We start from the raw sequence: 13,362 nt of genomic DNA on the forward strand, positions 1-13,362 counted from the left end.
AGTCACTTTATTTTTCATTAATATTAAAGAAGTGAAGTTGCCTTTACATCAGTTTAACACGTAGGCTTTCGCGACCAATGTTATTCATAATCAACGTTTTTGGGTTTAGATCGCCAGAATGGCGAATTGCCCGATGATGCTGGATGCAATTACCAGCGAAACGTCGTACTCAAATTATAAATGTTGTGGCTTCAACACACCGGTGGGCTAAAGCAGTGAACTATTTGTCTTTTGTCAACGTGACACTTTTTTACTGATTGGCCGTATCGGGTGGTGGAGGGTTACGACACATTTATAAATAACGCGATCTAAACCCAAAAACGTTGATTATGAATTGCCTTTACATGCTTAAGCTGTTAATTTATCCATTGCATGGGTGGACCTTATCCTTATCAATCATCCAGACATTTTCCCCCCCCTGAGAGATTTTGCAGGAGCCGCCACTGGCGACAGCCATATTTGTGGTGAAATCCTGTTTCATTCTTTGGAGGGATAATTGTCGCCCGAGCCATTTGGGTGGGAAGGCCAGAGGAGTGGGGGGGGTTAATATATACATCTAAAGTACAATGGGTTGTAGGGAGATTGTGCTTGTACATACTGACAATTTTTTTTGGTGCACGAAGATTGCAGTACCTGTTACTGTCGGCTCTCCAACACACCGGTGTGTTGTACCAGGAACGAATTTATTTGTTTTACGTGACCAAGCCTTACGAATTGGCTGTCGTGACGGGTTTAACAAAAAACAAGTGTATTGTAACTACGTGGTAATTGTGGCTCTTTCAGGCTGTAGCTACTCTAAATCACTTGAGTTTGTCTTAATGTGGCAAAAGTAGAAACAATTATCTCGGTTCACATTCCACTGGTATCCGTACAATGTGGGAGCTTAACCAATGTCAGCCTTGATCTACTGGCAACCCGAATGTTTTGACCATCTGGGTGACAGGAATTGATTTGTACCGAGATTTGATGGCATTGTAGAACTATACAGTATGCGGTACTGCTCGGTCTTAATATTACTGGGGCTGGGTGGAGTGGGGCTGGTCACTCCGTGGTGTCCTTATAAAACTCAACGTTTAACCTACTCACGCCGGCTTGTGTCCACCCTCAGTCGGGCATATTAGCGGAATACACCGCGCCGCCGTTGACCCTGGCCATTGACCGAGCAACCCAACGTTCCTACCAGCTCCCTCCGCAGGAATTTGTTACAGGGAAATTGAGTTTTCAGGTTCATACGGGGTACAGTCATTTCAATATGGGCAACAAGACTTTTTGTCTTTCTCCATAGTGATGGAACTTTGTAGGATGAATGGTGAAATGGCACGGGGTGACCAATAAGGTCTGAATTGGTCTTTCACTAGAAAGGCACCGATCAGGAATTGACTGCTATGATCTCCCTCGGATTAAAAAAAAATACATTCTCATTCTGAAGCTGTTCACGTTCGTCACGTGACGGCCACGTTGGAAAGCACTCTCCGCGCGCGCGTCATTTTCTCCTAGAAAAAAACGTCACGTGACACCCCTCCCCCGCCTCCCCCCCGATTTACACTGGCACCGTCGTCGACGTCATCCACGCGTGATGACGTCATGTAACCCCTTTTTTAATGTCGACGCCACCGGACTCCATTTTAAGAAGGTCGGTGACGTCAGAGCGAAGGCAGGCGCCATTTTGAAGCTTGCGAGTGGCGTCGTCTCCTCTTCTTCCTCCTTCAGCGCGACGACTTCTTCTCCTCCTTCCACCTCCTCTACCGTCGTTTTCTACTCCGTCGTTGTCGCCAACGTCTCTTCGACATGCCGGGGTACAGCGATAGGGATCGCGGCGATAGAGATCGCGGCCGCGACAGGTTCGTTAGAGAACAACAACGCGAGGGGTGGAGTTGGGGGGTTGGGGACGCGGGAGATAAAACAACAACAACATCAATACTAATAACAACACACAGGAGTGGTTACGATACGTAATAAAGCAACGCAAAATAACGGGTTATTTGTTTTAAAAACGTAACGTCTTATTTATGTGAGGACATCGCACAAAGGGGGGGGGGGGGGAGGTAACGGGTGAAGGTGCTGACATTAATCGTTAAATACGTGACGAGGGCAGTGATAGTACACCGACACATTGCAACAATACTAACGTCTTTTATACACCAAACATGCTAACAGTTGTAATAACTATAATATAGGGTTAGCGTTACGAGAGAGCAATTATAAAAGTAAGCATTTGACGACGCTGCGTGGTCAATAACACCGCGGGCCTGGCAATGATAACTTGTGCTACGTTAAGGCCCAAATGGCACTTGTTACTATAATAAAGCTTATTGATCGATACGCGGCGAGGGAGTTAAGTGGTTGGAGAATTAAAGAACCTCGGCGATAATGTAAAAGTTTCACGGCGAAACAAAAGTAAATTGTTACTGTTTGGACGTGACGCATCTTCGACAAACTTAAAATATAACTCGTGACTACGACAAGACGTTCAAATTTTAAATATATAAACGGACATGACGAGACAACATTCACAAACTGCTATTAACTTCAAAAGAGTTACTATATAAAAAAAAGTATTGTACATTTCGTGACGCAGCGCCAATAATGACCACAATAACAAATGTTGCAATCCACGACGCAGTGACGCATTGGGTAATCGAGTGGATCAATAGTTTCGAGTTTATAAATCCCCAGGGGTCAGCGAGGTTGCCCCTGGTTCAGATTTGCGGTACATAAAAGTGGGTTTATCGATTTAATCTGTGCGTTGGCCCTTTTTCCAGGTGCTCTCCCAATTTTTGTTTCAACGAAGTAAAAAAAAGTGAAATGTTGCATTTAAAACTAAACTAATTTGCTGTCTCGATGTAGGATCCTCAAACAAGTTTATTATATGATAATAGGTTTTCCCCCTTTTTTCTGGCAACAAAACGGGTGTGTTAAGACGTTAGAACACCGAACTGAAACCTTTTACAAGGATTCTAGATTTGAAGCTTTCGTGACTGCAAGGATTCATACTCTTAGGATGTTTCGGTAAAGTTACGTAGGTAAAAATAAAAAATAATAAATACTTTTACAAGGAATCATGTCTGCATTAACCACAATACTTGTAATCAGAATGCAAACAAAAAACATACTCTGATAATATATTAATTGTCTTTGAAACTGATTGGTCCACACCAGAGACAGCTTTCTTTTGAGCCTAGTCTCCAACGGTGTTATATTGACCATGGCTGGGTGGATACATTACATTTATAATTTGCGTAATAGCTATAATTATAATTAAAAACTACGAAATAAAGTAAACATCTGTAACAAGCAGAACCACGCCAAAATATTTGCAATTGAACAGTTAACCATAAAAAGCAATAATTCTCATTGCTTTTATGCAAATAAACACACTGCCGACTTTCTTGGTCTTTAGCTAAGAATCACCTCCACGACATTTCTCTTGGACAACAACGGCGATCAGAATACAACCACTGTCATCGATCTCGTAACCACACCGTAACGATCATTATCGACGAACGACTAAAACAAACAATCACTGGACTGTAACATCCACAGCAAAATCCACCATCATAACAGTCACCACTGGGGGGACAACTCGCGTAATGCGAGGTTGGGGAGCACGGGCACTTTGCTTTTTTACCCGTTGATGTTTACTTTATGTCATTGTCTATTCCAGTTATTGCCGTATTCTCCGGATTTTAGAGACGTTCTGGAAAGTAACTGCGCAACGTAAACTCGTGCCTTAAAATAAACCCAAAAGAAATCGAGATGCTCGTCAGCAACACTTGCATTAAAAAAACATCGGCAAGGGGGGGGGGGTGGTGGGTGCGTTTTTAAATCCTGAGAATACGGTGATATAGCAACTGAAATATGCGGATTGATTATGCCTCAGCTGTAGATGTTTATGGGCAGTCAGATGCTGTATTCTGTATGCTATTATACACGGCTTGCATGTTCTGCAGGTATACTAATGAGGCTAGCCCCCCGTGTGTTTTTACGTTGTCCAAACCGCCCTCAACAAGTCGCTGGCAGGGGGTGGGGTGAAGGTCACAACGGGGTGCGGCCCGCTCAGCCATAGCCCAGGCCACGTGAGTTCCCGCACATGGAGCTGTCGGTCCTCGGTTCTTTCAAGGCTGGTCCTGCCCTGCCTTGGTCCGGCACCGTAATTTAGACGTGAAAACGTAGAAGCACATTGATACCCCGGGGTACCGCCATAAGGTTCAATAGTACCCCGGCTCTCGCGTAATATCCGTGATGCAGTAATTTTAGTCTGTTGATGGTCGGCGATGCGGCAATCGACTCATCTCGACGAGCTGTACACGATGCACTATTCAAAATTGAAATTTTTATGCTGCTTGGCGTTTCGACATGGCTGAGTAACACTGATTTCGGATTGATTGGTACCCCAGTTGCGGAGTTAAGTACACCCCTGGAAAAAATAGTGTCCCAGAAATTAAATATTTAATTGCCTCGGGCATTTTGTGTTATTTGGTACCCCGGGGCACCGCCATGAGGATCATTTGGTCATGAATCCTGGCAGGGAGCCAGGCGCACTTGGGTGTGGGATGCACTCATCCTGGTTCACGTGAGCAAAGGCATGAACCAATGTCCCAAGTGAGTGTCGAGTTATACAGATGGTTTAACTGTGTAAATTGTGTAAATGTTATTAGTGAATGATGTATGGCACTAGGTGCACTGTGTTACTTAAACTGACATTTCAAAGAAGAAAAAACCTTGATATTTGTTAACTGTTAGTCTGTATTTCAGATTGAAGTTAGTGTCTCTGTCGCAAAACTATAAATGAGGTGGAATATTGTGGCAATTTCATATTCTTTTGGCAGGGGCCAGCATTGAATTTGCCACAAAAAGATCAAACCAGCTGAGCAAAACCCGTACTGGAATTTGAATTGTAATCCACAAATTTTAAGTGAAGCGATTTAACCACAGCACCACACTGCAGCCAATAAAACACATCCCTCCAATCCTGAATTAGGTGGGGTCGTGATTCCAGCCCGCGCTTCGGCAGCAGCCGCGGGTTCGGTGGGGGTGACCGCGGTGGTGGCGGCGGCGGCGGCATGAGGAAGTTTGGGCAGCCTGGCGAGAAGCTGCGCAAGGTCAAGTGGGACATGAGCAAACTCCCACGCTTTGAGAAGAACTTCTACGTGGAGAGTCCCAACGTGATACGCCGGAACCAGGTACGCAGGTGCTGTGCCACGCGAAGTGGAAAGCGGATGAAAGGTAAAAAGGAGGGGGCCATACCTGGAAAAAATGAGGGAGTGGACAGTGGTCAACCTAAAAAACGAGCCAAGCAGCCCTTAGCACAATTCTTAGACTAGTCAACCAGCTCCTATCGTTTATTTTGTTGCTTTCAAAGGCATGAGCAAAAAAACACTTGAGCTATTTTATGCAACTGGCCCTTGACGCCCTAGTTCAAAATGTTATGTTTATCCAAGCCGCCTTTTGTTTACTTATTCTATCTCAAGGACCCACGAGTTATATGGAATATTGATGTTTTTGTTGCTGTGCCCGTGCACCACGGATCTTGTAAAATATCTGGGAAACTGGCGAATAAAACTGAACTATTGTGTCGTCGTCACTTTGGGTGTTTACTGCTCTTGCCTCTCAGTATGTGGTGTGTATCTTGTGTGAGAACCCAACATCACGGCTTTTGTTGTGTGTGCAGCATGAGGTGGATGAGTACAGGCGGAAGAAGGAGATCACGGTCAAAGGGCAGAGCTGTCCCAAACCGGTTTTCAATTTCGAGGAGGCCAGCTTCCCTTGTGAGTAGAACCAATCAATAGCGTACACAAACAACTTATTAAAGGAATGTCGCTTATGTTATCATATTCGCAACTTTTTCCATGCAAAACCTTGCGCAGCATGCAGTAGGTTTCTCTACTTGTACTGGATATAATCTTTCTGAGAGTTTTGAGTTGCATCGTTGGCAAGTAGCTGGTGTTGAGTATGTATGATGTTACCTTTTCAGCCTACGTGATGGACGTCATTAAGCAGCTGAACTTTAAGGAGCCCACCCCGATCCAGGCACAGGGATGGCCCTTGGCGTTGAGCGGGCAGGACATGGTTGGCATCGCCATGACGGGCTCAGGAAAGACCCTGGCTGTGAGTGCTACCGCCCATTTCACCACTTCGCCAGTGACGTATGACTCAGATGGGCCCTCGCAGAGTTGTTTCTCTTGTGCTTCGTGCCACAGAAATCTAAAATACATGGTTGCTCTGTTTATTTGCAGTATTTGCTTCCAGCCATCGTGCACATTAACCACCAGCCCTTCCTGGAGCGTGGCGATGGCCCAGTGGTGAGTACTGTCTGAGGTGATTGTTCGAGATGAGCATGATCTGCATGTTTTACAAGCTCTGTTGGTGTCTTGTGTTAAGTGGACACAATGTTAGATAATGTGTTGTTACTTTATATTGTTATATAACTGATCAAATTAAAATTGTAAACATTGAGTGATTGAAGTTAAGGAATGTGAAATATGTACCTGTTTAATATTAGAGATTGCTGCGGATGACTTAAAACACGCATGATATCGGTGAAAGTGATGCTGAAATGGAGCAGGTATGGCTAATGGTGCTTGTTTGCAGGTGCTGGTGCTGGCACCAACGCGTGAGCTGGCACAGCAGGTGCAGCAGGTCGCGCAGGACTACGGCCGCTTGTCACGCATCAAGTCCACGTGCGTGTACGGCGGAGCCCCAAAGGGCCCACAGCTGCGCGACCTTGAGAGAGGTGCGCTCCCCTGTCATGCGTTCATCGTGCTCTGAAGCAGCAACGTTTATATTTCAGATTTATATTGTTCTACACATTTTCCCAGTTCATTAATCTTACTCGATTGCGGTCAAGATTGCTCGTTATTAAATTGTCCAAATGATCTTGTGGTCAGATGTGGCAAACTGTATTTTTTTTTATTCCATTCCTAAAAATACGTAATGCTAACATACTCTTTTAAAAATGCTACGAAATCCCTTCTCTCGGTCGTACTAAAGTTTTTACACAATTGCTGGTACGAGTGTCTTTTCTGGTCCAACGGTGCCAATTGCATTGCCGTGGACATTGTGCCGAAGGTAGAATCGCGATGTGCTCCGTCTTTTCTAGGAGTTGAGATCTGCATCGCCACCCCGGGGCGCCTCATTGACTTCCTGGAGTCGGGCAAGACGAACCTACGGCGCTGCACCTACCTGGTGCTGGACGAGGCCGATCGCATGTTGGACATGGGCTTCGAGCCACAGATCCGCACCATCGTCGACCAGATCCGGGTATTATGTTATGATATATAAAACCATTTTAACAAATGAATTGGGTTTGTTCAGAATATAAGATTGTGTTGGACATTAGCTCATCATGAGCTGTGAAGTGTAGGCTTAACCAAAAGTCGAAGGCTCACAGATTACTGATGCTGTGCTCGGTGCTTGCATCGTACGTGCAGCCGGACCGGCAGACGCTCATGTGGAGCGCCACGTGGCCCCGGGAGGTACGACAACTTGCAGAGGACTTCCTGAAGAGCTACATCCAGATCAACGTGGGCTCCATTGAGCTATCGGCCAACCACAACATCCTGCAGATTGTCGACGTGTGCATGGACAGCGAGAAAGACAGCAAGTGAGTTGATGTGCATGGCCGACAAGGGTCCGTGTGACTGCTGGGACTCGCTTCTGCAGTTGTGCACACTGCTCGGGCCATGCCTTATCTGCCTATTTAATATTGCTGACACTTGTCAGCACTATTAAGCAAATAACTAGAAGGCGTGTAACAATTCTTAATATATCGTCAAGATTTGGTATTTCATTCACAATTTATACACTATAGCTTTCATTGGTTTCAATGTAACAGCATATCGTCGACAGGATAATTTTAATTGTAAATTCTCATGGAGGCACTGACCTACCCGCTGTGGAGGTTTCACCACTGGACGCAATGTGCTTGCGGTTGATGAAGAATGTGTATGTACGTGTCGTTAGGCTGATCCGCCTGATGGAGGAGATCATGGCAGAGAAGGAAAACAAGACGATCATCTTTGTGGAGACTAAACGGCGTGTGGATGACCTGACACGGAGGATGAGGCGTGACGGGTGAGCCTGCACTCTTCTCACGTCAGAACGCAAGCACACTCGCACCCAAGCACAGTTGCACATACCTCTTAATGGTGTCACAGTATGTTATTCGCACGGGGTGGGGTGTGGGTTATGGTCAACAGCCTGTGTTGGCCTTAATATAGGCGCACTAACGGTTTAGCCTTTGTTATTGATGTCTCTTAATTTTTTTAATTGATGGACTTTGTGTGCAGATGGCCGGCAATGTGCATTCATGGAGACAAAAGTCAGCCGGAGCGAGATTGGGTTCTGAGTGGTAAATGCTGCAATCAGTCACAAATTGTTAATTTGCCTCAAAGGATATCAGATAATTCCCATCATTTGTAATTTTACTAATTTTACAATGTTTTCAATCATTTATCATTACAGTTGGCATTGACTTTTATTTGTTGCAACTCCCTCTGCATATGTGTTCATATATTTATGCATGAACCCCATTTGTTTTCTTGCAGAATTTCGCACTGGCAAGGCCCCCATCCTCATTGCGACTGACGTTGCTTCCAGAGGACTAGGTCTGTAAATATTTGCAAATGTCGACTCTAATTTTTAAGCACATCTACTTTTTTTAGCATTGTGAGGAATTTGGGGAGGCTTGGCCGAACGTGCAATGTGTGATGAACGCCTGTGTATAATTGTGCTCTGTGTTAGTGTTCCCTGCGACGATAAGGTGCAGGAGTTTGGCCTTGCGCGCGGCAGGGCCTTGGCATGACGGCCAGGGGACACGAGCAAGCCGGAGAGGCCTCTAGGCGCCAGCCACCCGTCCACCGCCTAGCAGCCTACTCGCGTAGTCTGCCTCGGCTTAAACCGAGGGCCTCTGTGGGCGCCACTGTGGGCGCCAGTGCTCATCGCCTGCACTGCCGCCACTTGGGAAAATGCTAAGCTGCCTTAACGCGGGCTGTTCTCTCTAAGGCCTGCCCGCTGTCCTGCCGCAGCCCAATCTGCCGGCCAGTGACGCTGAAGTTGGCTGCAAAGCCAAGGGCGTGCTTCAGAAAGCAGCGTGTCCAACAGCACGCACACAACAGGTGGAACGCCTACGGCAGATGAACATGCTTCTGCCTGCTGGAATTGTGGGCCGACTTAGGCAAAAATGCAACGGAAGACATTGGTAATATGGGTAGTAATTGTTGAAAACGCGAGAGAGCAGCTGCAGCCTCCTACCTGGGCAAGCGTCCGGGAGTGGGGCAGTATTCCCAGCGTCCCATTGGAAATGACGGCGATGACCACACTGGCCCCGACAGCCCAGAGCCCTGAGGTATTTTAAGTTGAGCGGGTGGCTTTAGCCTGGCTGTGGAGTGCCTGGTTCCTCCCTTGCCGTGCAAGTCATGTCAGGACCTGCCACCGCCAAATTGGGATGTTGCATTCCATGTGATTTCAGGCAGTGCACTTGATAGCAATCAAAACCCTTTAATTTACTCAACTGCATTTTCAGCAGCACCCAGAATTTGTTGGGTCAGAGTGCAATTGGCAAATAGCAATGTCCCACAGTACAGAGGCACTGTCTGAGCCCTTGGCGGTAAGCAACCCTTGGTGACTGACCAGTGGCTGGTGCGACCGGCTTGGCTCAAGGCATCGGCTGGCTATTGTGACCAGCTGGCAACAGCAGTGACTGGTGCGATCAGCTGGCCAATGCGACCATCCGGCTATCAGAGTGGCTGGTGAGACCGGCTGCCTGGCCACTGGGGGTTGCCAACGAACGCTGGACACTTGCCAGCACTCGGCCGCGCTGAGTGCGACTGGCGCCCCTTCGTGGATTGGACATCCGAAAAGCGGGTGCCTGTCCGTCATGCCCGTGGCGGGGCACGATGGCGGAATCGTCTTGATAGGCACGCACGCACTCACAAATACGCACGCACAGGCATATGCAGTGGAATGTGTGCTCTCTTCCCACTGAACAACTCCGGGCAAAGGTAAGTGACTAATCCTTGCACGACCGAGTTTGACTTTGTGTGTGTGTGGCTGTCTTGCGGTGTGTAAATGGCGCCTTGCTGCGTCACCCTTCAGACGTGGAAGACATCAAATTTGTCATCAATTACGACTACCCAAACTCGTCGGAGGACTATGTACACCGCATAGGCCGCACAGCTCGCAGCACCAACAAGGGCACTGCCTACACCTTCTTTACTCCATCCAACCTCCGCCAGGCCAACGACCTGGTGAACGTCCTACGAGAGGCCAACCAGGCCATCAACCCCAAGCTGCTAGAGCTGGCTGGTGGGGCCCGTGGAGGCAAAGGTATTGCACAGATAACATTCATTTTCACTTTGCTAAATATTTTACTACTTGGCTTGCTGTGGCTGGTGTACACTGGAAATGAGATTATTTTGTCTTGGGTTTGAGTTCATTTTTCACACATTGATACAGTAAACAGCAAATGAATGTAGGTCCTTAACAGGGTGGTGGTGGTTTGTGCAGGGATGTGTGAACGCATGCTGTATTGACCATGTCCCCCCCCCGACCCTTTTTGTCTATATACAGGTCGCTCCCGGTACCGTGGTGGAGGTGGAGGTGGCGGCAGTTACCGCGATGACAGCGATGACGATCGACGTGACCGCTTTGGTAGTCGCTTTGGCTCCGGCCGAGATCGCGACCGAGACCGTGGTGGTCGGGACCGCGATAGCGGGAGCAGTCGGGATCGTGGGTACGGGTTATCGGGAGGGAACAGAGACTCTGGCTCGAACCGAGATGCTGACAGTAACAGCAGTCAGAGCCAGATGCTGCAAAAAAGCCTGCTTGGGTTAGCACCACAAGGTGGTCTATCCCTAATAGGCCAGCCAGGTCTCCTGGGACTGATCCCTTCTTTCTCTGCTGCCAGGGACGGTAAGTTGGCCCAGGTGGGTGGGGACCAAAGCTCGCAGCAGTCGGCGCAGCAGCAGCAGTTTCTAACAGCGAGCACGCCCCAAATCTCAACCCTCCTTGCGCAGCAGTACAGTCAGTACCAGTCACCCATGCCGCTCATGAGCCTCAACTTTATTCCTGACTTAAACCAGGCTAACTTCTGTTTGCCTGCGAATGGTGTTGTGCCCCCTCCTCCCCCACCCCCTCCTCCCCCAGGAGTTAAAAATTGATTTCACTTTTCATTTCTGTTCACTTGTGTATTAACACTTCGAAAGTAGATCAAACATTTAAGGACATTTACTTACATATACTTTTGTTTTTTGATTTATAAAAAAAATTGTGTAAAAGTGGTTGTCCAACTCCATTCCCCGTGCCCCTCTATTTTGACAACACTCGTGTGACAATTGGACTTTCAATTGGTACTCGAGCAACATGGACTCGGGGTGGGGGGGGCGACTAGGAATGGAGTTAGGTTCTGCATTATCGGGGCAATCATCCCATGGTAAGTAGCATGTTTTTGGTTTAAAACAAAAAAAAGTCCTTGTGAAGGTGTTTTGACACATTCCCATTTATTTGTATAGTCTTAACCTTTTCAGAGCTATGTATTTGTAGTGTTACCTAATTATGGCGTAGCACTCATGTTTGTATCGTTTTCAATAAAGGCCAATGAGCACACGAGTGGTCCGTGTGGTGTTGTGCGACGCGTTTGTGGTCTGATCTTTTTGTTAAGCACAGCGAGACGAGGAGCCATTACGTCTTTGAGGGATCTTCTTTTCACATTGTCTATATTCTGCCCACGCTCAAATCTTCAGATCTAGGAAGCCTAAAAGAGCTCAATGTTGTACTCGTCTCGCATGACAATTCAAGATTTCATTTAAATAATTGTTTAGATCCCGCCGATCCTGAGCCTCTTGGTGGTTTTTTTTACTTAAAAATGTATTGCACACTTTATAAGAATGTACAAATATTTGTAACGAAATTTTCAAAAATTATTTGCATGATTCATTTTTGAAGTGTTTTGCAAATAAAATTAGAAAAATTCTGGGGTCAATTTACAGATGCAATTATAACTAATTACTGGTGGAGGGTCTCTTCACGCTGGTCAGTGCGGCAAGAAGCGAAGACGAGGCAGTGTGTACAGTTCAGGGAAGACTAATGAATATAATTGACTTAGAAACGTGCAAAAAATACGAATAGATCTCTGCATGTCATGTATATGTCATCTGCGGAACATGAGCCAATAGCATCTGCAAAACATGAAGAACCAGTGGCATCTGCAAAAAACAACCAGTGGCATTTACATCTGCAGAACATGAAGAACCAGTGGCATCTGCAGAACATGAAGAACCAGTGGCATCTACAGGAGATAATAAAAATGTTAAAGCCATTCCCCGTGTTTAGTGTACACGCCGTGCAACACGTTTGGAATCGACGGGGCGGTAACGTTGGACTCGTGAACAAATCGACTTTGGAACAGCCCTCTGGGACCCAACTCGTTCGTCACCAGTCCCTCTACAGCGGAAGAGCCACCACCCTCGACCCCTCCCCGCATGCTGCTTACAGCCAAATTTAAATCACAGTTCCTATGATTACTGCTATATTGTTTTTACAGCCTTATTTTGGTGATTTCGAAAACATGGGTAATCTAAATTGTATTATGGTTATTGTTTGACTTGCATCACACTGGGATTGTTACGCACAGCGTTTTTTTTGTGGAAGATTTGCTGGTTTATCCAGGATGTTTCTGTTGCGCGTCGTCGCTTTAAGATGTTCTCCGTTCATATTTTGTTTGTTGCGGTTGCCACCCGACTTCAAGTTCATTTATTAGGTATAGCCCTGTGAGCCATTCGGCTCTTGAATCGGGTGCAACCGCAATAAACAAAAACATGAACAAGAAAACATCTTAAAGTCAATATGTGACTAAGTGCAAACAGAAAATCCAAGAAAAGACACCAAAATATTGCAGAAAAAGCACCGTACACCAACGCTGTGTGCAAAAATCCCAGTGGGATGCAAGTCAAACAACAACCACAAGACAACTTAGATTAAGGCCATCAGTCTTCCTCCGTATTACAACAAACAAACATGGCCAAACCAAAACACTTTTCGAAATCACCAAAATAAAGCCATGAACGCAATGAAACAGTGATCATAGGAACCGTGACGGAATTTTCACAATAAACGACATAAACAACATGTACTGTTCATGTTTTTATTTTTTGTTTGTTGCGGTTGCACCCGATTCAAGAGCCGAATGGCTCACAGGGCTATACCTAATAAATGAACTTGAACTTAAGATTCTAGATTTGAAGCTTTCGTGACTGCAAGGATTCATACTCTTAGTTCTTTCGGTAAAGTCACGTAGGTAAAAAATTTAATTAATAAAAGTAAAATAAAAATCACGACGTTTCATCAGGTGGGACCGTCACAGCC

General features: G+C 46.3%; 1 protein-coding gene across 2 annotated transcripts; it reads left to right on the plus strand.

The window, feature by feature from the left end:
- Positions 1-1,637: 1,637 nt before the first annotated feature.
- LOC144932689 (putative ATP-dependent RNA helicase DDX5) lies at positions 1,638-11,604 on the plus strand. 2 transcript variants are annotated; one of them, XM_078857024.1, is made up of 13 exons: positions 1,638-1,841; positions 4,982-5,183; positions 5,672-5,768; positions 5,975-6,108; positions 6,237-6,302; positions 6,592-6,733; positions 7,100-7,260; positions 7,431-7,603; positions 7,963-8,073; positions 8,289-8,350; positions 8,547-8,606; positions 10,096-10,326; positions 10,570-11,604. In XM_078857024.1, exons 1-13 carry the CDS (start codon positions 1,789-1,791, stop codon positions 11,157-11,159), a joined length of 2,082 nt encoding a protein of 693 aa, XP_078713150.1. In that variant the 5' UTR covers positions 1,638-1,788; the 3' UTR covers positions 11,160-11,604. The 2 variants fall into 2 exon arrangements, with proteins under 2 accessions (XP_078713150.1, XP_078713151.1); XM_078857025.1 differs by having other exon boundaries at positions 1,638-1,796.
- Positions 11,605-13,362: the final 1,758 nt, after the last annotated feature.

Source organism: Lampetra fluviatilis, chromosome 5 (assembly GCF_964198595.1).
Source record: "Lampetra fluviatilis chromosome 5, kcLamFluv1.1, whole genome shotgun sequence".
Lineage (NCBI taxonomy): Eukaryota > Metazoa > Chordata > Hyperoartia > Petromyzontiformes > Petromyzontidae > Lampetra > Lampetra fluviatilis.